We start from the raw sequence: 23,771 nt of genomic DNA, 5'->3' as shown, positions 1-23,771 counted from the left end.
TTTTTCGCAAATATGCACTCTTTCATATATATCTATGTGGATGCCACTATTGAAGCCTTTGGTGCAAGATGAGCATTCCTATGGTTTCTCTCCCGTGTGGGTGCCCTTGTGTCTGATAAGGGAATGTCTCCAGCTAAAGCTTTTCCCACAGTCAACACATTCATATGGATTCTTTCCTGTATGGATTCCCTCATGTTTTATGAGGGAACCTTTTTGGCTGAAGGTTTTGTCACACACTGAGCATTCATATGGTTTCTCTCCAGTCAGTATGCGTTCCCTCATGCCGAATAAGGTCCGATCTTTGAATAAACCTATTCTTGCAGCAGGAGGATTTATACGGTTTTTCTCCAAAGGGACATGAATGTACACACTTGAGACATGACTTGAAGTAAAAGACTTGAATACATCACTGCCTAAGACCATTACATCATTAACCCTTTATTTATTCGGAGGAGAGACTATACCTCTCAACTTTGTTGCTCAGATAATGAGAGAGCTACCAGAGACTGAGATCATATAATTCAAATCAGCAAACACCTCTTGTTTTTTTTTTTTTTTTAAAGAAGAACACACTGGTCACTTTAAAAAATAGAGATGCATTTTTATGGCTCAGTTTCTTTGCAGTATGACAGTTTCTTCCCACCAAAACATATAAGAGGGGAAAAGATACACAAACACCAATTTATCTGCCAAAGTTACTGGAGTTCTTTTAATTTGATTGACTCTCCCCCGGGCCCATTCTTGCCCCCTGCCCCTTCATTCCTTGGACACACATCATGGACTGGAATGACTGCTTTTTACAGGTAAGCCCCACTGATTTCTGGACACTAAATACTAGCCTGCTTGCACACACCCCAGCAATGTCACTATCTTAAAATGTGGTTTTCAGATTTGCCTCTCAGTTTCAATTATACTTGTCAAGGCATCAAAATACTGGATGCAAACGCATTACGCCATAAGCTTCAAATTCAAAGTATTTTGAAAATGAGCAAGAAGCCAGGTCCTGAAAACTTAGGGGAGGCATCTGCAGTGTGGAAATAATGCATTTTGACACTGCTTTAAGTGCTGCACTTCTGTCCTATGGAATCCTGAGATTTGTAGCTTTACATCGTCTTTAGCCTTCCTTGGCAAACGGTGCTGGTGCCTTACCAAACTACAAATCCCAGGATTCTATAGCATGGAGCCATAGCAGTTAAGGTGGTGTTAATCTGTTTTATTTCTACAGTGTAGATACACTCTAAGTAAACTATGTCAGCAGAAGATGACTTCCAAGCCAGGAGGTGAAGGAAACAGTGAATCGGAGCTGGGTTATGGTCTGAACTTTAAAGGAACTCTCCATGGTTCTGAAACTATTTGGGGAATACAATACTAAAAGATCACTGTTTTATAGACCAGACTCCACTCACATGGAAGCCGCAATCCAGTACTGCCTTTAGCAGATGAGGATCATCACAAGGGAATAAATATAGTTGAAAGTAAAACCCCTTCTATTATCATATCTACAGATATTACAGGCACCAAAACATCCACTCATTCTTGCTCCCAACCTCCTGCAAGTAATCCCTCATGCAACGACATAAGCTGGCTACTTTGCAAGCCTCCATGTATCATCCCCAGAAACAACTATCCCAAGACATTTGGGGTGGATAAGGATTGTGACCAATAGTCCAAAACACACTGCAGAAATAATCCAGCTTGAGACTGCTTTAACTGCCCTGGCTGAGTGCTTGGGTATCCTGGGAATTGTGGGTATTAGAGTTCTCTGACTACACAAAACTACAATTCCCACAGTTCTCTAGCACTGAGCCAGGGCAATTAAAGCTGTGTCAAACCGGATTATTTCTGCAGTGTGTTTTGGACCAATGAGCGGCGGGAAAAGTATGGCTATATAGTGGAATTCATCCAGGGTTGTTAAGAAAATGCGTTGTATCAAGAACATGACTAGGTTAGGCTCTAAACATAATTTTAAATGCACCTTTGCCTGTGGGCAAAGGAAATAGATGAAAGGGGAGGGAGATTTTGTGACCCATGTGAGCCTTGTGGCATCCTATCTGGCTCTTCACCCCTGGATCCATTAAAAAAAGCAGCATTCCTCCACCCAGTTCTTCAGCCACAAACTGACTTTATAGGGGCCATTTTGGCCCCCAAACACTGCTTGTTCAACAGAAAAAAGTAACTTCTGAAAAATCAAGATGTAACTTCTAGTCACCGCAGATACACTGGTGTGACATGCCATGGGTCTAGTAAAGCCAAAATGGCCCTCTGGCCCTCAGAGTCTACTAGACGACAGACAGTAATTCCTGCAGTTCTCCATCCAATTTCATCCAGCTGCACCATATTCTCTGGAGTCATTCTTGTGACTATAAGAGAATTACGGGTATGAGTTCACTAAAGCAGTGGCTATGTATTTCTTTTTCAACATCACCCAAACCTGAAACTGTTTCTGAAATCACGATTCTTCTCTTGCAAACAGTTACTGACAGGCAGCCAGCGGTGACTTTCCGACTGTAGTTAAAAGTCAACAGATTGGGTACAGTGACTCCTTTATATACGAAGGCAGGAATTTTCAAACTCAGACTGCACAAGTCAATGTTTTCACCCTTGTGTGGATTCTCTCATGTTTAATAAGGTTCGACCGCCAGCTGAAACACTTCCCACAATAGGAGCATTTATACGGTTTCTCCCCTGTGTGGATTTGTTGATGCTGGAGCAGATCTGAACCCCGGCCAAAACATTTCCCACATTCTGAGCATTTGTATGGCTTTCCTCTTTTAAGGATTCTCTGGTGTCTGAGAAGGTCAGAGCGATGCCCAAAGCTTTTCCCACAGTCTGAACATTTGTACGGTTTCTCCCCAGTGTGGGTACGCTCGTGCGCCAAAAGACCTGAGCTCTGGCTGAAGCTCTTCCCGCATTCGGCACAAGTGTATGGTTTCTCCCCTGTGTGAGTTCTCAAATGTCTCACAAGAGCAGTGCGCTCACAGAAGCTTTTCCCACACTCAGTACATCGGTAGGGTTTCTCTCCTGTGTGGGTCCTCTCATGGGCCAAAAGGCCTGAGCTTTGGCTGAAACTTTTCCCACACTCTGTGCACCTGTATGGCTTTTCTCCCGTGTGGGTTCTCTCGTGAGCCGAAAGCCCTGACCTCCGATGAAAGTTCTTCCCGCAATCGGGACAAGTGAATGGCTTTTCACCAGTATGGGACCTCTCATGCGCTACAAGGGCTGAACTCTGGCTGAAACACTTCCCACACTCCCCGCATTTATATGGCTTCTCCCCTGTGTGAATCCTCTCATGCGTGGTGAGATGTGACTTCCGGCTGAAGCTCTTGCCACACTCTGCACAGTCATAGGGTTTCTCCCCCGTGTGGGTCCTTTCATGAGCAATGAGATGCGACTTCCGGCTGAAGTTTTTGCCACACTCGGGACACCCATACGGTTTCTCTCCAGTGTGGAGTCTCCGGTGTCTATATAAGCTTGAACTTTGCTTGAAAGTTTTCCCACAGTCCATGCACATCTTCAGCCCCCCATGGTTATAGATTCTCGCTCGGATCCTGGGTTCTTTCAGATCCCAGCGGCCTTTGTCATAAGTTCGGAGGGGGATATCCACTATTTTCTCTGAGTAGCTCCCATCTTCCATTATATGTGGGCTCTGAAGATTTCCAGATGTTTCTCCAACGTCATGGAATTGAGAAATACTCCATGAGGTGCCATCTCTGAATGATACCTCATCTGGTTCAGAATCTTCTAGATGGAGGTTGTCCTCCTCTTCTTCTTCTTCCTCCTCACTCACCTGACCATCACCTGCCAAGATTAACAGAAAACACTGAGATGATGTAGACATTTATTTATATCCTGCTTTCCCCCCCAAATTGGGATACAATGCAGTTTACAAATTTAAAAAATATTGTTACAAACATACATAAGTGGGCATTAAAATAGAATTAATCTAGTATAGTGTTAAAATGATTTGAACTGTGGGAGAAATGAATTCTCAAATCAGAGAATTAAATTAAAAGATTACTCTCCCCCCCAAAAAATCCAGAGAAGCAAGTTTCATCTAAATATCAGGCAAAGCATCCCTGTAGTAAAATTTGTTAAACAATAGAACAGTTTGCCTTCACAAGTAGTAGGGTTTGAAGGTGTGAGGCCAAACACACACATTTTTCAGCTATTTTTCTCCCCAAAAATATTTTTAGGATTTGGGAGTGACAAAAGGGGTCAGTCACACTTACGTTTTTTGCAGGGAGAGATTTGCATCTGTGAATCGATTCAAAATAAATTCACCATTTTATGCCTTTTGACTGGTCCCTAATTATGACAGCATTAATTTTGCATTGTGCTGTTTCAAAAATTAAGTACTTGGAAAAATTCAAATCCTCACCAAGTGAGACTGTATCTTCCTCTCCCTCCTGGTTAAAGCGCTGTTCTCGTTCTGTGTCAGACAGAGGTTGCTCCATGTCAGAAAGATTTTCGGTCACCACCTGCAATTAAACGTTGGACAAGACAAGTCAGGAACAAGTGGGGAAGTTCAGAAATAGGAATAGCCTGGAACATAATTATTTGTTATATTATATATAACAGATTGTATATAAGACACAAATTTATACCCTCGGTGACAAGGACTATATGTTCGGGTCGAGTCCAGTTAGAAAAGGAAAGTGGCTTCAGAGAAGCAGAGGCCTTGTGTGCACTCTGGAAATAAAGCATTGGCATTGCTTTAACTGCCGTGTCTCACCTTATGGTTGCCATAAGCTGGAAATGACTTGAAGGCATACAACAACAGAGATGCAGTCTATTTTTAAATTGTGAGTTTTAAATGACGAATTTTAGATGTGGATTGTTGTAATATGTGCACAACTTATTTGTCCTTTTAAACTGATATGTGTTTTAATCAATGTGTTTTAACTGATGTTATTGTTTGTTAATTGTTGTTGTTCCCCTGCCTCAATCCATGGGGAGAGGCAGGTAACAAATAATAAATAAATAAATAAATAAATAAATAAATAAATAAATAAATAAATAATGGTTTTCATATCCCATGAGTGGCCTGGCCTGTTGGACTCAGAAAAAGGTTTATGATCTTGAGGATATGTAGCTACACAAGATCAGTGTGGTGTAGTGGTATGAGCATTGGACTATTCCTCTGGATATCAAGGTTCGATTCACCACTCAGCCATGGAAACGCATTGGGTGAGTCACTTTTTTTATTTATTTATATCCCGCTTTTCTGTTACCAGACAATCAAAGCGGCTCACAACATATTAAAATCCACATTTACAAAATTATGTCCCAAATTCCCCCCCTTAAAACAGGATTAAACATGTACAATTAAAAGATCTATTAAAAACACACACACACAAATATATATATACACACACACACACACACACACACACACACACACACACACGAGGACAGAATGGTGGGCTAATACATGATGCGGGGGGCAGTCATTCTGTGGCCGGGCACTTTTTATTCAGGAAAGGCCTGCCGGAAGAGATCCGTCTTGACAGCTTTTTTAAAGCTGTCTAAACTGGCAATTTGACGGATCTCGTCCGGCAGACCGTTCCATAATTTGGGAGCAATTGCAGAAAAGGCCCTCTGGGAGGTAGCAGTTAGTCTGGTTTTTAAAGGCTGCAATAGATTCCTCCCAGAGGACCTGAGGGTGCAGGGCGGATTATATGGAAGCAGGCGATCCCTCAAATAGGTTGGACCCAATCCATGTAGGGCTTTAAAGGTTATAACCAACACCTTGTACTGTGCCCGGAAACTAATAGGCAGCCAGTGAAGAGATTTTAGGATGGGTGTTATTCGGTCACTCCTAGTTTTTCCGGCGACCAGCCTGGCTGCCATATTTTGCACTAGTTGAAGTTTCCGGACTAGGCACAAGGGTAGCCCCATGTAGAGCGCATTACAGAAATCAAGTTGTGAGGTTACACACACTCTCTGTTCCATGATAGTGTCACACTGTTGTTGTTGTGTGCCTTCAACTCATTTCCAACTGATGAAAGCCCTAAGGCAAACCCATGATTGATAGCAGTGCATGCAAGAAGGATCTGAAAGTCTTAGTCGACCACAGGCTAAACATGAGCCAGCAATGTGATGCAGCAGCTAGGAAAACCAATGCAATTCTGTGTGGTTCTGTGTGCCTTCAAGTCATTTTGGACTTATGGCGACCCTAAGGTGAATCTATCACAGAGTTTTCTTGGCATGTTTCTTCAGAAGGGCTTTGCCATAGCCATCCTCTGAGACTGAGAGGGTGTGACTTGCCCACGATCACCTAGTGGGTTTCATGGCCGAGCAGGGATTCAAAACCTGTTCTCCAAAGTCATAGTCTAATGCTCAAACTACTATACCATGGGTCACCTTAGAAGTGCCATAATCTGGAAATGACTTGAAGGCACACAACAGCAAGAACTTATAACTCAAAGACCTAGGCTGTGATAGGACATTATCACACGGGGAAAATCGGGAGTTTAAACAGCGAAAATCATGTGAAAATTTTCACACACATTGCCATTAAAAAGTCATTATCCCAGGAATAAACAGGCAATAAACAGCAACAAATTGCTCACAGGATTTCCTCAAGAATGATTTCTTGCTGTTTACTGCCTGTTTATTCATGGGATAATGGCACTTTAATTGTGATATCATGTGAAAGTGTTAATTGCAATTGCATGATTTTTCATGTGATTTTTGCTGTTTAACTCCCGATTTTTCCCATGTGATAAAGTCATTAGTCTGGGAAATCAGTACACAAAGTGATCTTGTAGAACCCTTGATACTCACTAGAAATAAATTGGTAGTATGAGCTTTCACAGATTTGAGCCTACTTCTTCAGATGCATGGTATCTATGAGCCACCTTGGGCCTCTTTCTGGGAGAAAGGTGGCATAGAAAAGAAATGAATAAATAATGGTACACAAGGCAGAGGGCAATCCTTTGGGTACCAGTCCCAGTCTCTTTGCAACTTCAAAGATGCCACCCAACCCTTTGAAATGGGTGCTGATCAGCTCCAGCCTATTTCACCTGCTTTCCCCATTGCTCTGTCTGCTGTTGTCTCAGCAGGAAATCTTCCGCCAGTGCCACAACCTGGGCACAAATCTCTGGACTATGCTCCTTGACCCAGTTCTCCATTTCTCCGGAAAAGATTCACCGCTGTTGTTTTCGGCAGAAAAGGTTCTGAAGGAGAGAAAGGAGTGGAAGGGAAACAAACGAACAGTGATTATTTTTACTTTTTTACTACCACTCTTCCTCAACAAAGTTTTTGTGCAATACAATCCATAAAATAGTGATGCCTTTATTGGACCAACCAAAATGCACAAAATACAGATTGAAAGCTTCCGAAGCTCCACTGGCTTTGTCATCAGTTCAATTAATCTTTATTACTATCACAGACCAGCATAGGCTTCTTCATCAAGCATGAAGGCATCATTGTTTTGTAGATTTTGGATGTTATCGTACTTTGTCAAATGGCCAATATGGCTAGCACTGGATATGAGTTTTGGTGGGGAATATATTGCTGTCTTCCTCTGCCTGGCCCTTTCCATTTTCATAGCAATCTTGCAAGTTAAATTAGGCCTGCAACCGCACTGCAGAAATAATCCAGTTTGACACTGCTTTAACTGCCACGGCTCTAGGCTATGAAATTCTGGGGATTGTAGTTTGTTGTGGCCCCAGGTGGGATGCAGCCTAGGTTGAGGAACAACAGAAGATCCTTGATGGATCACATGTAAAATCTTATCTTGTCTTGTTTCCCAAAATGGCTATTCCCGAAATTCCGAAGTTAAAAAGCGGCCCGATTTTGCAGCTTTCTGCAGGGGTTAATGTCAGGTTAATGTCGAAATCACCTGACATGTCTGAAAACTCATGTGGGATATTCCCAGGATTTAAAGCCCATTTATCCACAGGATTTGGGCGCTTTGCCTCCCATGTGATAAACTCCATAGTCAGGGGTAGCTGTGTTAGTTGTATTATACCAAAGTATAACAACACGACAAATGCACCAATCAGTGATACCTTTATTTGGCCAACCAAAATGTACACATCTGGGATCTCAGAAGAAGTATCTTTTTGTATTGCTAATGGAATTAAAATTTTATCCTGGATTTGGGAATGCTTTATTTCCAGCGCCACATAGCCAGGCGGAGGAGGGATATGCTTGCATAGATATCCTTCCAAAGAACAACACACCAACAACACCTTGAGAAAATGCAAACCAGGAACATTGTCATCTTATAATTTCTTTCCTCCTGTATGATTCTTAGCACCTTTGCCTGACGAAGAAGCCGGCGGAGATTCGAAATCTTTCAACATGTATTTTGTGCATTTCGGTCGGTCCAGTAAAGGTACAGTCAGTTCTCCTTATCCATGGATTCCTTCTTCACAGATCCAACCATCCACGATTTTAAAATATTTCTAAATATCTATATAAATTCCAAACTGCAAAGCCTGGTTTTGTCATTTTATATAAGGGACACCATTTCTGTGCCATTTTATTGAATGGGACTTGAGCATCCATGGATTTTAGTATCCACATGGGGTCCTGGAACCAAACCCCAGTGGATGACAAGGGTCCACTGTACCTCTGTTTTGTGGATTTTGGATGTTATTGTACTTCACAAATAAGAAGGGTGCTGATGCAAAAATTAAATTAAAATAAAATAATCCTGACTATCCTGATATTTGGATTGCATTCTCCTGCAAAGTAAGGATCCACATTTTATTTTGCACTTAGGGAAGCATTCAGGAACCCAGCGATCCTTTGTGGATCTCAGTTGCACAGACTGGGTTTGGATCTCAATACAGTAAATAAATAAAGCAAATAATAAATAAATAGATGAAGCAGATCAATAAATTTCTCCCCATCCCTTGCTTGCAACCACCACCCCCTCTCCTCCAGAAAATTCACCTTTTTCTGCAGCAGCTGCAGCCTCTGCAATGCAGTCTCCTTTTTGCAGGCGTCTCTCCCATTTATATTAAGGCTATAATTTTTTTATAATTTTTTTATTTTTGGGAATGATATAAAAACAGCCTGATTAGATTCTTAATATAAAAACAGCCAGATTCCTCTATCAGGTCCAGGAAAGAGGCTTTGACAATCCCCAGCTTCCTTCTCCAATTTCAGGCCTCTCTGTGCAAACTCAGCTCTGTTGGTTTAACCCTTGGGATCTCTTCTCTGCCCAAAGAGGGGATTAAAGTGCTTCAGAGCTACAGTATATAAAAAGATGGTGGAGGGGAACCTTCTTTGATTTGCCCTTTGGCTGCATCCACACTGCAGAATTAATGCAGTTTGACACCGCTTTTACTACCATGGCTCCATGCTATGGAATCCTGGGATTTGTAGTTTGGTGAGAGATTTCGCCTTCGCTATTAGAGCGTTCTGGTGCAAACTACAAATTCCTGAATTCCATAGGATGGTGCCATAATAGTTAAAGCAGTGTCCAGACTGCATTATTTCTGCAGTGCAGATGCAGCTTTCGAAGGCTGCTCTAGTTTTAGTACAGTCGGCCCTCTGTATCCACGGATTTGTTATCCATGGATCCAAGCATCCACAGCTTCACAATATTTTAAAATATATATACATTCCAAAAAATGAACCTTATATCTGCTGTTATGTTGTTGTTTTTAAATACAGTGGGTCCTTGGTATCTGCTGGGGTATAGTTCAAGTATCCCCATGGATATCAAAATCCATAGATGCTCAAGTCCCATTAAATACAACGGCAGAGTAAAAGGGTGTCCCTTATATAAAAATGCAAAAATCAAGTTTTGCTTTTTGGAATTTATATATTTTTAAAATATTTTCAAGCCGTGGATGCCTGAATCCCTAGATAAAGAAACATGGATATGGAGGGCCGAGTGTACAGAAATGAAATCCTGCTCAGCCCAGCTTTGGAAAAAATATGTACTACTACAGCTTTCCACAATCTTCCACTGGCCTAAGCCATGAAAGTCATTGGGTGACTTTCAGTTTGATGTGTCCCACAGGACTGTTGTGAGAAGAGGAAAATGTAGGAGAGGAGCTGGGTATGCCATCTTGAACACTTCGGAGTGAAGAAGGAGAAGATCATCTTGAAAAAAGTCATCTTGACTGCAACTCCCAAAATCCCCTAGCCAGCTGTCAGACTATAGCAGTATAGATTTGGGCTGAAGATTAGGAGAAACATCTTAATAAGTAAGAGCAGCTGCAGCAACCACAAAATGGGACAGGTTGTTGCATGCCACCTCATAGACCGCTGTTGGCCCACGTGTTGGTTATGATGAACACAGAATTGGTGGCTGCTGTTGCAAAATGGCAGTGCAAAACCTGCTGTTGCTGAAGCAGTATACCTCTATTATAGTAGTTTGAACCTTGGGACTCTGGAGACTAGAGTTCGAATCTTGGCACGGCCACGTAAACCCACTGGGTAACCTGAGAAAGTCACACTCTCTCAACCTCAGAGGATGTCAATAGCAAACTTGGATTATTTCTGCAGTATGGTAGCAGTCCTCCTCCCACCTTTCCTCTTTGTCCTCAGCTTACTTGAATGGCTGTAAATTGAGTTTAATGTGCAACTCTCATCGGTCCTGGTATATCCGTTCCAGTCCCTCCGCTCACCTGAACAGCCGTATCCAACACAATCCCTCTTGCAATTAGATCCGGAGTTAAGCCTCATCTTGTGTAAGTATCGCCATTAGTTCAGCCTCCAACTATTCTAAGCTAACTCCTGATTTCCTTAGTCCTGGCATGTATATGTGAGTGAATGTAGACTGTTGTGTGATTTACCCCTTAATAAAAGAAATGCTTCATTCAGAGAATTCTTCCTCTGCAATATTCCTTTAATCCCTTTTCTCTTGGTGTACATAAGGGAAATGGTCTCAGGGGTAGCCAACCCAATAAACTGAGCTATATAAAATCTCCCTAGAGAGACCCTTGGCTACAGGGGTTTGCTATTGCCCAGTTTAAAACGGTACGTATGGCCAACCTAGCAATAACTCATGGTGCCACGTACTGGTGCCCCATTGTTGACCTCCTCCTATACTGCACCATACAGCATCCTTAGTAATGTTTTTTTGTACAAAGATTACTTGTAAATTGTAATTTCCGTATACTACTGAATATACTGTGGTAATAGTTGTGTTACCAACAAAATAAAAAGTATACCCTTAAATTACAATATTATATGCACAACTGAAATGCATTTATATGTACACTAGTTGTACCCGGCCACGCATTGCTGTGGCTCAGTCTGGTTAAATGGAAAAGAAAGAAAAGAGAAAACACATGTTTCTAAAATATTTTATTTCACAATGCTTGTGGGTATACAATATTTTTTGTTGTTCCATTGTCTGTGTAGATATAGAGGTTGTCTAGCCTGCTGACTCTACAACACACAACATATAATTGTCCATGTGAGAAGCAATCCGTGTCTAGATCTAAACCGCACAATTCTAATGATTGGCCCTGAGCTTTGTTGATGGTGATTGCAAACGCCAATCGAATTGGAAATTGCAATCTCTTAAATTGAAACGGCATAGCCACTGGGGTGTGTTGCTGTTATGTCCAGCAGACGGCAGTGTTTTTAAAAAAACATATTTTTACCTGTCACAGGTGTGACACCTATATATAAAAACATATTAGGTATATAAAAACATGCTTGTGTTCGAATGGAATGTTGTGTCAAAATTTCAAAGCAATCGGTGAGGAATTTTCGGAGATTTAAGATTTTGAACAAACAAACATTTTTATTTGGATAGATTGTTTCATGTGGTTAAAGTGAGATATTGGTAAGACTGAATGTTTTCAAATAAGAAAACTAATAATTATAATAATATTTTTTTACGTTTAATTAAAAAAAAACTGGGGCCTCTCCTTTCTCTTCCATGTCTTTGCTTTTATTGCAGTTTTATGTTTCCCTTTGCTTTGAGGGGCCACTGGGGCCAAAATCCAACCATCCATCCATCCATCCATCCACAGCTTGAGTGGCACAGTGGTTTGAGTGTTGGACTATTACTTTGAAGACCAGGATTCGATTCCCTGCTCTGCCACGAAATCCACTGGGTGACTTTGGGCAAATCACATACTCTCAGCCTCAAGGGAAAGACAATGATAAACCCTCTCTGAACCAGTCTTGCCAAGAAGATCCTATAATAGGGTCATGATTAATTGGAAACAACTTGAAGGCACAAAACAATAAGAAATTAGACAGTGGGGCCAAAGCTAGCAAGATAAATTTCAACAGGGATAAAAGATACTACACATAGGCAGGGAAAAAAATGTGTACACTTGCTGATTTGTGCATTCCTGTATGGCTGGGGGCTGGATTGTATGGCCCTTGGGGTCTCTTCTAATTTTCTGGTATAGGATGGGGGACACCTGGCTTGACAAGACTACATGCAAAAGGGATCTAGAAGTCCTAGTAGACCACAAACTGAACATGAGTCAACAGTGTGATGCGGCAGCAAAAAAGGCCAATGCGATTCTAGGCTGCGTCAATATAACTATAGTGTCTAGATCAGAATAACAGTGCCACTGTATTCTGCTTTTGTCAGCCCTCACCTGGAATAATTCTGTGTCCAGTTCTGGGCACCACAATTCAAAAAGGATGTTGACAAATTGAACCATGTCCAAAGGAGGGTGACTAAAATGGTGAAGGGTCTGGAAACCATGCCCTGTGAGGAGAGACTTAGGAAGCTGGATATGTTTAACCTAGAGAAGAGATGGTTAAGAGGTGATATGATAGCCCTGTTTAAGTATCTAAAGGGAGAACACAGAAGATGGAGCGAGCTTGTTTTCTGCTGCTCCAGAGAATAAGACATGGAGCAATGGAATGCAAGCTACAGGAAAAGCCATTCCGCTTAAACCTTAGGAAGAACTTCCTGATGGAAAGAGCTGTTCAACAGTGGAACCCACTCCCTCGGAGAGTGGTGGAGTCTCCTTCTTTGGAGGTCTTTAAACAGAGGCTGGAAGTGCTTTGATTGTGAGTTCCTGCATGGCAGAACTTTAAATTGGACAGCCCCTTGGGGTCCCTTCCAACTCTAGATCGTTTATCATACAAAGGAGATTAGGAGTTTGTCCCTTGAATATCCCGGAAAAATTGCGTAATTAGGCGAAACGATTTCACACGCCATCACACAAAACCTGCCATGAAAGTGGTTACAAAGAAGCATTAATGCACATCTTTTCAGTTTCGGGATTTCAGTGTCAATGCCTTTCCGATATCACAAACTGCATGTGATAATCATTTGCACAATTACTTGCTATTTTCGCTTCATTTGCGGGACACTTTAAATATGCTTTAATCTCTCTTTAATGTCGAAATCAGCCCCAGTGTGATAAACTGCTAGGGATTCTCTGATTCTGACCTTGGATGAGTTTTTCCCTACCAGCAAGGGAAAGGGTTAAAGGGACAGAGCTCTCCCTCCTAGACAGGGCCAGAGGAGGAATTCCTTTCAGTTTGGAAATGCATCTCCTTTCCGGTTCCTCCTCCTGGCTGGGAAAATGCAAGAGCCTTTTGGATGCATTTTGGTCCATTTTTTGGTGCATTTGAGATTTCAGACTGGCCAAGGCTGAAGCATCTCTGGAAGAGTGAGTGGAGAAGGGAGAGGTGGGTTGGGATTGTGGAAGGACAGTTTATAGGGAAGAGAGAGACAAATGGAAACAGGAGCAGCACAAAGGATAACAAGGTGGAGGGTTGGGGCTTTGCAAGGAGGCAAATGAACCAGAAAAAACACCTTTGCAATGCATCATCCCATGCAACCATTGAGTTCCACCACTAACTCTTCTTCCCAAGCCCATTCCCCCCAGATAGACCAATTTGGCAAAATTGCTCCTCTGCCATCCCATTTTTTGAGCTGCTTTTAAACTGTCCCAGTTTTTTCTCGCCTCCTCCCACCTTCCCCCTTTGTCCTCAGCTTTCTTCATTTGCTGCAAACTGAGTTCCAAGTGCAAAGCCAGTTTGCATGCAGAGGAGAGGAGAGGCGAGGTCTGAGGGATCCATCCACAACACTGGTTCTCAACCTTCCTAATGCTGCAACCCTTTAATACAGTTCCTCATGTTGTGGTGAACCCCAACCATAAAATCAGTTCCTAAGACCATCAGAAATATGCGTTTTTCAATGGTCTTAGGCGACCCCTGTAAAAGAGTCGTTTGACACCCCCCCAAAGGGGTTGCGACCCACAGGTTGGGAACTGCTGATCTACAGTGTCCTCCAGATCTTCCAAATATTGGTCCTCCAGATTTGTGTGAACTTCAGGTCCCAGAATTCCTGAATGTTGGTCAGGCTAGGTGGAGGACCAAAGTTTGGGAGTCACTGATCTACACTGTAGAAACAACGCAGTTGACCACTGCTAGACTAATGTATGCAAGAAAAGAGACACACTTGAATGGATTTGGAAGTTGTATGATTTTACAGAAATGGATAAGTTAACTCAGTTGATCAGAAACAGAGCCATTAGAGGAATTTAGGAAAGACTGGGCAATTATGTTTGACTGTCTAAAGTTAAGTGGAGCAGTTGTAGAAACACAGGTGTTAGAATAATAACATATAAACCTATCCTGGGGTCTTGATAAGGAGTTATTATCAAGACTCAATGACATGTAAAGTAATGTGAAGTTAACTGAGAATATAACTTGGATAATACAGTGGAAATGGATTTAAATCTTCCTCTTTTTTTAGGGAAAAGTTGTTGTATATTATTATTACTAGCCAACAAATACACGTTGGAAGTCATTTTATTATTTTTATGTGTCTATAGTTGTTTTGTCTTGTTTTAGTGTGTAGTTTTTGTTACTGTTGCTGTTGCTGCTTTGCTCTGTTAAAAATATATTTGGAATAAAAGAAAGAAAAAATGCAGTTCGACACCACTTTTAGTGCTGCAGCTCCATCTTATGGAATCCTGGGATTTGTGGTTTTGCAAGGTCTTTAGCCTTCTCTGCCAAAGTGTGTTGGTGCCTCACCAAACTACAAATCCCAGGATTTTGTAGGGTGGAGCCATGGCAATGAAAGTGGTGTCTAACTACATAATTTCTATAGTGTGGATGCACCCGAAAAAGAGTCTTGACCTTCCCAGTTAGCTCAGGGAAAAGCAAACTGCTTTGCAAAAATATCCCTGATCGCCAACTGGAACAAAACAGAGGAGGAGGGTTCAACTTTTAATAGTTATACAGGCCTGTTACAGACTGCCAAAATAAAGCTGCTTCGGGTCTCTTTGGAGTTATGCTGTTTAAATGATGCATGCGTCCTAAGAGTCCAGAAGCTGCACCAAAGCTGCACTCCAGTGCTTAGGAATGGAGTGTAGCTTTGGCGCGACCTCCAGACTCTTAGGACCCATGCATCATTTAAACAGCATACCTCCAAAGAGACCCGAAGCAGCTTTATTTTGGCAGTCTGTAACAGGCCACAGGCTGTTTTTGAATTTTGACAAGTGCGTTTTCAGTTATGCTAGGGGTGCCAGATTGAAAGCTGGAGGGAGCTCCTGGGATTTTAATGGTTGTGTAGAAAAAGGGATTTTGGCAAGTCGTACTTGTGTGTGCTCAGGTGACATACAACATCTGCTGAAATTTTCTCTTTTGTACAGTCTTTTGAAGGCACAGAAGCACTTTCTAGTTTTCATTCTGACAACCCTAGCACCAGCTCAAATCTTTCTTTTGCTTTTCAGGTATTAAAAGCACATGTGGCATGTCTGGACAGAGTTTCGATACCTAGCTCAGTACTGGTTAGAGAAGGAAGGTACAAGGAGCTGCCCACAGATGTAAGTACAAGGTTTACGGCATTGAGTGTTTATAGTCTGTCAACCCTATGAATTTCCCAGAGCCTCATCTCATTATTAAACAAACCTGATAGGCAAATGAAATGACACTTTTTCTCCCTCCCCATGACTCTCATTCTCTCCAGGTCGTAAAAGTGTGGGAGAGCATTGTAAAATTGTAAGCTTTGCCAAATGGATTATTTTAGCTTGGCAAATGGGACACTTTTACAACCCTCTCCGATGGTTTTACAACCAGAAGAGACTGAAAGAGGAGAGAGAAGAAGAAAAAAATGAATTTGCCTGCTGGGTTTGTTTAATAATATGATAAGGTTCGTGGGGTTTTCTTAGGAAAGATTTGGAGTTGGTTTGCCATTGCCCTCCTTTGGATAGAGCCAACAGCACTTGGCATTCCTTGGTAGTCCCTCGTGTGTACATTAGCCAGGCTTGACCCTGCTTAGTTTCTGAGATCAGATGGGATCTATGGCCTTCAGGGTTTATTGTTGTGTGTCTTCAAGTTCTTTCTGACTTATGGTGACCCTAGCATGGGTTTTTTTGGGGCGTGAGAGTATGTGACTTGCCCAGTGGGTTTCCGTGGCCAAACAGGGAAATGAACCCTGATCTCCACAGTTGTAGTCCAATGCTCAAACCATTATCCATGCTGGCCTTCAGGGTATTGCAAGCTTATTAATTGTAGGTGTGTATGTGCCTTCAGGTTGCCTGTCAACTTACACCCACACACACACACACACACCCCAAATTAAAATTCTCTCCCCAGATGGCATTTTCCCTCTGTTCCCAATTTCTAAAATCGCACTAACCTAGCACTTCACTTGCACATTTAGAAATACAGTGGGCCCTGAGTATCCGCTTGGGTTTGGTTCCAGCCCCCCACCCCACCCCATGGAGACCAAAATCTGTGGATGCTCAAGTCCATTCAATACAGTGGCAGAGTAAAATAGTGTCCCTTATATAAAATGGCAAAGTCGAGGTTGGCTTATTGAATTTTTTTTTTTATTTTCTCAAGCTGTGGATGACTGTTGATTAAAAAATCAGTGGATACAGAGGGCCAACTGTACCATTTAGGCATCCAAAGAAAAGGGTCAGGCAAAGCGACCCAGGGAATGTGAACACAGCAAATAGCCAAGTTCTAATTGTGAACACTTTTCAATCAGAATCAGTATGTAAAGAGAACTGGTAATACTATTGAGACTAACTGAAAGAAAGAAGTTGGCAGCATGAATTTTCCTACGCTTAAGTCTACTTCCCTCAGATGCATTTGGAATCTGAAGAAGTAGACTTAAGTCTATGAAAGCTCATGCTGCCAACTTCTTTCTTTCAGCTAGTCTCAAAGATGCTACAGTACAAGATCTCTCAGCATACTGATTCTATAGACTAACACAGCTATATCTTTACATTCTCCGCTAGAAGTTTGCAAACTGAGGGAAAAATGCATTGGGGAAGAGTGAAATTCTCCTCAATACCCTCATTCCTCCCCTACACAACTACATCCCTAGTGCTACTTTAGTACTGAGTCAAACCATTGGCGCCATGAACTCGGTATTTTTATCTTCATGGGTTGGTAGCAGCTCTCTAGCTTTCCGAATGAGTCTCAGCCCTTCCTGGAAATGCCGCAATTAGATCCTGGCACTTTCTGCATGTCAAAAGCATGTGCTCAGCCACAGAGTTGTGGCTTTTCTCCAAAGACAAGGAAGCATGGAACTCTTTCACTTGCAGTGGAGGTTTGAACTATGCCCTGGGTTTTCCTAACTCCTTTTCAGTCATGAAGGTTGCAAAGCAACCACAGACATCCTCTTTCAGCCTAGTCCACCTTGCAAGGATTTTGGGAAGATCAAAAACTGGGAAATGAGGAGTTCAGGACAGATCACTTTGTACATTTAAAAAACCTAGCGTACCAGGCAGATGGCAAGACTGGGATCCTTTTCCCTGATTTCCTATCTTCTTTATCTGGGATTCTGAAATAGTCCAAAATCCAAAATTGTCCACATGGGTGGCTGAAATAGTGACACCTTTGCTTTCTGATGATTCAGTTCACACAGTATTTGTTTCATGCACAACATTATTAAAACTATTGTGTATAAAATTACCTCCAGGATATGTTTATAAAGTGTATATAAATTATTAATGAATCTCATGTTTAGACTTGAGTCCCATCCCCAAGATAGCTCATTCTGCCTATAAAACTATTACAAAATCCCCAAAACTTCAAAATCCCAAACATGTCTAGTCCCAAACGTTTCAGACAAGGGAGACTCAATCTGTATGTGTACAGTATATGTGTTTGTGAGAGAGAATGAAACAGAGAGGTGGGGTCAGAAAGAGAGAAAACAAGAGAGGCAGACCAGATTGGCCCTACGTATTTTCAGCTCTGGTCTACCTACACATTTTGGCCAGGCCGTCAGAAGATTGTGCTGAAGAAATGTGTTCTTTTTGAGAAACTAAAAGGTTTCCCACCTTTCTAAAATGGTCTATTATAATTGTATGGTGAATAATATTAACCCAGAACAATTGCATTTTATCCTTTATAGTTATGCTGACTCTCTTTTCCAGAGCTGTATCCAAGAATTAAAAAATGGAGGAACAAGACCTAGTTGGATCTAATGAACCAGGAGAGAGACTGGAGGAGGTAGGAGGAAGCCACATTCTTGTCCAAGAGGAGACCACCGTTGCAAAATTTGTGACTAAACCAACTCCCCAGCCCATCAAACAGGAATTAGAAGAGGGAATGCAACAAGGCTGGGACATCCAGTGGTCAGAGTTCCTGAACGTCCTGCAATCCCCTTGTTCAAAATGGAAAAATGTACCACCTCAGCCAGGACCTAGTACTCCAGAAGTCCCAGTGTCCTCCAAAAAAGTAGCTGAGGTGTGCCACTGGCCTCGAAAAGACTATGCTACCCAGACTGTGGCAGGTCCCTCGGACAAAACCCCCAAGGCCCACGAAAGTCCGGACTTTCCTATGGAGGTGAAAGAAGAGGTTCCAGATGAGGACGCCCTTCAGTTGGAGACACGGCGCCAACAGTTCCGGTGCTTCTGCTACCAGGATGCCCAGGGTCCCCGAGAGACCTTCAGCCAGCTCTGGGAGCTTTGCCATCAGTGGTTGAAGCCGGAGAAGCGCACCAAGGAGCAGATCCTGGAGCTGCTGATCCTGGAGCAGTTCCTGACCATCCTGCCCCAGGAGATCCAGATCTGGGTCCAGGAGAGCTGTCCAGAGACCTGTTTGGAAGCTGTAGCGCTGGCGGAAGATTTCTTAACCAGAAAGCCAGAGGCTAAGGGAAGCCAGGCAAGCCTTTCATAGAATCATAGAATCTTAGAGTTGGAAGAGACCCCAAGGGCCATCCACAACCAAAGCACCCCTGGCAGATGGCCATCTGGCCTCTGTTTAAAGACCTCCAAAGAAGGAGACTCCACCACACTCCAAGGCAGCATATTCCACTGTCAGTCAGCTCTTAATGTCAGGAATTTCTTCCTAATGTTGAGGTGGAATCTCTTTTTCATGTACTTTGCACCCACTGCTCCATGTCTTAGTCTCAAAGAGCCAGTGAAAGCGGCCAGCTTCCTTGGAATTTCTTCATTCATTCAATTAATTTAATTTATACCCTGGCTTTCTGCCAGCAAGGGACTCAAAGCATCTCACAGAAATATAGAATGAAACCCAGTTGAAATCTTATTTTACAAAAGTTAAACAAACAGTGAAACAAATTAGTATTTTTTTAAAGCACAAGGTTAAAACCAATTAGTCCCTCTTCTCCAGTAAAACATAATAAAAACATAAAAGCATAGCACACTACGTATATTCAAAACAGCCTTCTCCTGCATAATATAAGCATCAAAAGTCTGTGTCAGAATTGCTTTGCACCTGTCAAGGAGCACAGGTTGGAAATGTTACTGTTTAGATGACAAATCCTAGAGTTTTATGGGGGATTCTGGGATTTGTAGTCCAAAAGTAAAATTGAAGCTCTGATTATAAAGCTTTGGGTTTTGTTCCTGACCTATCCAGGGAAAGACTGTTTCTGAGCTGCTTCTTATGTTCATGGCTTGACACTACTTTAAGTGCTGTAGATTCAGCGTACAGAATCCTGGGATTTGTAGTTTTACAGAGTCTACAAATCCTAGGATTCTGTAAAATGGAGTCATGGCAGTTAAAATGGTTGTCAAACTGCATTATTTCTATGGCGTAGATGCATCCTTGGGTGGTGATGTGTAACGGGTCCAGCTTCACTAGAATCTCTAACCTTCCTTCTCTTGAAGTTCACTTTGTGTTTTAAAATGGTATCTCCCATTTCTGTTTCAGATACCAGGACCTTTGAAAGACTTAGCTGCTAATTTGCCCATGCTGGAACAAGTCCCATCAGATGCCAGGGTGAAGCTGCAGTTGGCTGCTGATGCCAAGAAAGGAAGTGATAGAGAGGCCATCTTGTTGGGTATGTGTTAGGGCAGCAGTGGAAATCATAGGGCCTTCCAGATAGTGCTAGACTCCAACTCGCATCGTTCCTCACCATTGGCTATGTTGGTTAGGGATGCAGGGAGTCGCAGTCCAGTGACATCTGAAGGGCCACACAATTTCCACCTTTGGTTTAGACCTACACAAATGTCAGCAGCATTCAGAGATCCCAAGGATATCATTTACTGTAATGCATCTTTAAAAAAAACAAACACCAAGTAACAACAACAATTGTTATAACAATCACACAAAATTCAGTACTTGATGGCCTTGGAGCATTCTGAACTATAAGGACAGAGAGGGGAAAATCTGGGCATTGTTGAGCTACAACCCCCATTATCCCTGACCACTGGCCCTCCTCACAGAGGCTTGATGGGAGTTATACTCCAACCACTGGGGTGCCACCATCCTCCCAATAAACACAATAAACACAAATGGTTTATTTGGCCATTCACCACTTTAATTATAGTCAACACTGTGATACAGATCAGGCTATAGATAAGCAACCTAGGAATTTATCACATGGAGAAAATGGGATTTAAAAGGTAGAAAAAAAACGCAAATGTGGGTTGATTTTCACATGCAGTTGTTAAACTTATGTTCCGAAAGTGAAAAGGAGCGGCTTTTATCCACTTTCTCTCCACTTTCTGTTCAAGTTAAACGTTGGTTTAGCAATGACGTTGTGTGGAAATCAACCTACTTTTGCGGTGTTTTTTCCAATTTAAACCCCCATTTTGTGTTTGTCTTGTGCCTCATCTGCACTACAGAAATAATCCAGTTTGACACTACTTTAACTGCTCTGGCTCAATGCTATATTATTCTGGGAATTGTAGCATTGAGCAAGGACAGTTAAAATGGTCTCAAACCAGATTATTTCTGTAGTGTGGATGCAGCCAAGGTTATACAAGAAAGGACTTTCATCTTTGGCAGCTCACATGGAAACTAAGCAGACTGGTGAAGAAGAACGCTGATATTTCCTTGCATTGGATTCCATATGGCCTTGGAATTAAATATCAGGAGAAGTCTCTTATGGGAACCAGGTTTTTAACAACCAAGTTGTTAAATGCAGCACAGTATAGTTGTGTTACACTGGGCAGAGCCTGGGAAATTTATTGTTGTGAACATGGCCTTCATTTCTGACTGGAGGATTCTGTGAGTTTTAAGCTCCCACAAAAGTGAGTTGTCCAAACTGCCTATTAAAATAGAGAACCTATATGAGACAACCAATGGTCATGATGGCTGAGAGATTCTGGGAGTTTTAAGGTTTAATCTGCACTGCGAATTGATGCACCACTTTAACTGCTGTGGATCAATGCTATGGAATCTTTGGATTTGTAGTTTGCAGTGGACCCAGAGCTCTCTGACAGAGAGGGCTAAATATCTCACAAAACTACAAATCCCAGAATTGCATGACATTGAGCCACAGCACTTAAAAGGGTATCAACCTGCTTTATTTCTGCCCTACAGATTAAACCTTAGTGTCTCCAAAAGTAACTTTCCTAAATTCTGACTAAGTGTTTTACTTCATCCTTACCAGGAGATGATCAGATGAAGACAAAAGAAGAGGGAAATCTTTGTCTCAAAAGATCCAAGACAGTGGAACTCAAGGAGACATCACTGGGAAGAGCTAAAGAAAACCCCTTCTCATTTCATGGGGCGGAAGAGGCAGCGTCTGAAAATCAGTCAGAACGACAAGGCCTCCAAGAAAGTGAACCCCCGAAGGAAGCAGAAAGGGTCTTGCTTTCTGAAGAAAGCTCTGAAAGCATTGTGAACAAAGAGATACGCCAGTGTAAGTCCAAAAAGACTTGCACAGAATGCGGACACCTCTGTGACATCTTCGACCTTCCTGCAAATCAGAAAACACAAACAGAAGATGAGTTTTACATCTGCCCCCGTTGTGGGAAGACTTTCAAGAATGGTGCGTCTCTCGCTTCACAGCAGGGGACTTTGGCTGCGGCTAAACCTTATCCATGCTCCGAGTGTGGCAAAAGCTTTGGTACAAAAGCTTCCCTCCTGAAGCACAAGGGGACCCACTCGGGGAAAAAACCCTATGTGTGCTCCGAGTGTGGAAAGTGCTTCACCACTAGCTCCAACCTGATCTACCACAATATTGTCCACACGGGAGAGAAGCCACACAAGTGCTCTGACTGCGGCAAGAGCTTCCACTGGAAGTCATCCCTGATCACCCACGAAAGGACCCACACGGGGGAGAAGCCATACGAATGTCCCGAGTGCGGGAAGAGCTTTGGCAACAGCTCCCAGCTTCTACGGCATAAAAGGGTGCACACAGGGGAGAAGCCGTACCATTGCTCTGAGTGTGGGCGAAGCTTCAATCAGATCGCTTCTCTTATTGCACACAAAAGAATCCACACGGGAGAGAAGCCCTATGAATGCTCCGAGTGTGGGAAGGGTTTTGGTACCAGAACGAACCTGATGATGCACAAAAGAGTACATACGGGAGAGAGACCGTATAAATGCTCATACTGTGGGCAGAGCTTCAGCCAGCGGACACATCTTATCATCCATGAGAGAACCCACACAGGAGAGAAGCCCTACACGTGTCCAGAGTGTGGGAAAAGCTTCAACGCAAAGGCTCCTCTCATCACCCATCGAAGGACCCACACGGGAGAGAACCTTTACCAGTGCTTCCAGTGTGGGAAAAGCTTCAGCACAAGCTCTAACCTCCTAAATCACAACATAATCCACACAGGCGAGAAACCCCACAAGTGCTTGGACTGTGGAAAATGCTTCAACCGGAAATCTTCCCTCATAACACATCAGAGAACCCACACAGGGGAGAAGCCCTATGCTTGCTTTGAGTGTGGGAAGCGTTTCATTTCTAGTTCGGATCTCACAAAACATAAAAAGGTCCACAGGGGAAAACGTGCAGTCAGTGCCGAAAGCTTTGTTCATAGCCCAGCGCATGCAGAGCCAGGAAGCTTACACCCCGGGGAGCAGCTATCATAAGGCCAAAAGAAGAACTGGTAGTGCCACCCCTTTAAATATGGGTCTCCCCTGGGCATAAGTAACGAGGGTTGGAGGTTCTGATTTTAGGAGCAAGTGAGGGGGTTGGTGAAGCTAAAGATTCTGTCTCCTGTGTAGCTTATATCTCTGCAGATTTTTTTCTCCTAGATGGGAAAAAGGTATCTAGGGTATAGGACTGTGGGGTGTTAAGCCACAGGTACGATGACCTTTTAATCACCTATGGGATACAAAAGCAGGAAGATTTAACTCTCTCTTAAAGCTTGGAAAAATTACTTTTTTGGCCAACAACTGCCGGAATCTCTCGGCAAGCATGGCTACTGGCTGTCCTCAGCAGTTTGCTTTCCTATATTCCTACCTCTGTAAAGGAAGGGTGCTCTTACAGCTTGAATCTGCCTTACCCAGAATTAAAATCTGAAATATTCCAAAATCCCAAATTGCCCACATGGGTGGCTGAGGTAGTGATAGCTTTGCTTTCTGATGGTTCAGTGTACACAAACTTTGTTTCATGCACAAAATCATTTAAAAGGATATGTATAAAATTATCTTCAGGCTAAGTGCAAGAAGGTGTATACAAAACATAAAAGAATGTTGTGTTTAGA

General features: G+C 42.5%; 1 protein-coding gene and 1 pseudogene across 2 annotated transcripts; one reads left to right on the top strand and one right to left on the bottom strand.

Annotated features, from left to right (window-relative positions):
* Positions 1-557: 557 nt before the first annotated feature.
* On the bottom strand, positions 558-9,079 carry LOC149320804 (uncharacterized). Its single transcript, XM_089505683.1, has 4 exons — positions 8,908-9,079; positions 7,026-7,178; positions 4,379-4,478; positions 558-3,798 (listed from the first exon to the last, which is right to left on the bottom strand). Exons 2-4 carry the CDS (start codon positions 7,131-7,133, stop codon positions 2,573-2,575), a joined length of 1,434 nt encoding a protein of 477 aa, XP_089361809.1. The 5' UTR covers positions 7,134-7,178; positions 8,908-9,079; the 3' UTR covers positions 558-2,572.
* A 4,422-nt stretch (positions 9,080-13,501) lies between these two features.
* LOC149320803 (uncharacterized) lies at positions 13,502-23,260 on the top strand (annotated as a pseudogene). The gene is made up of 6 exons (XR_016279476.1): positions 13,502-13,565; positions 15,639-15,731; positions 18,297-19,058; positions 19,280-19,308; positions 20,036-20,167; positions 21,725-23,260. The product of XR_016279476.1 is annotated as an uncharacterized LOC149320803 (transcript).
* Positions 23,261-23,771: the final 511 nt, after the last annotated feature.

This window comes from Sceloporus occidentalis, unplaced genomic scaffold, assembly GCF_023333645.1.
Source record: "Sceloporus occidentalis isolate IW3139 unplaced genomic scaffold, rSceOcc1.0.p SCAF_1, whole genome shotgun sequence".
Taxonomy (NCBI): Eukaryota; Metazoa; Chordata; class Lepidosauria; order Squamata; family Phrynosomatidae; genus Sceloporus; species Sceloporus occidentalis.
This window is presented reverse-complemented; position numbering and strand designations above follow the sequence as displayed.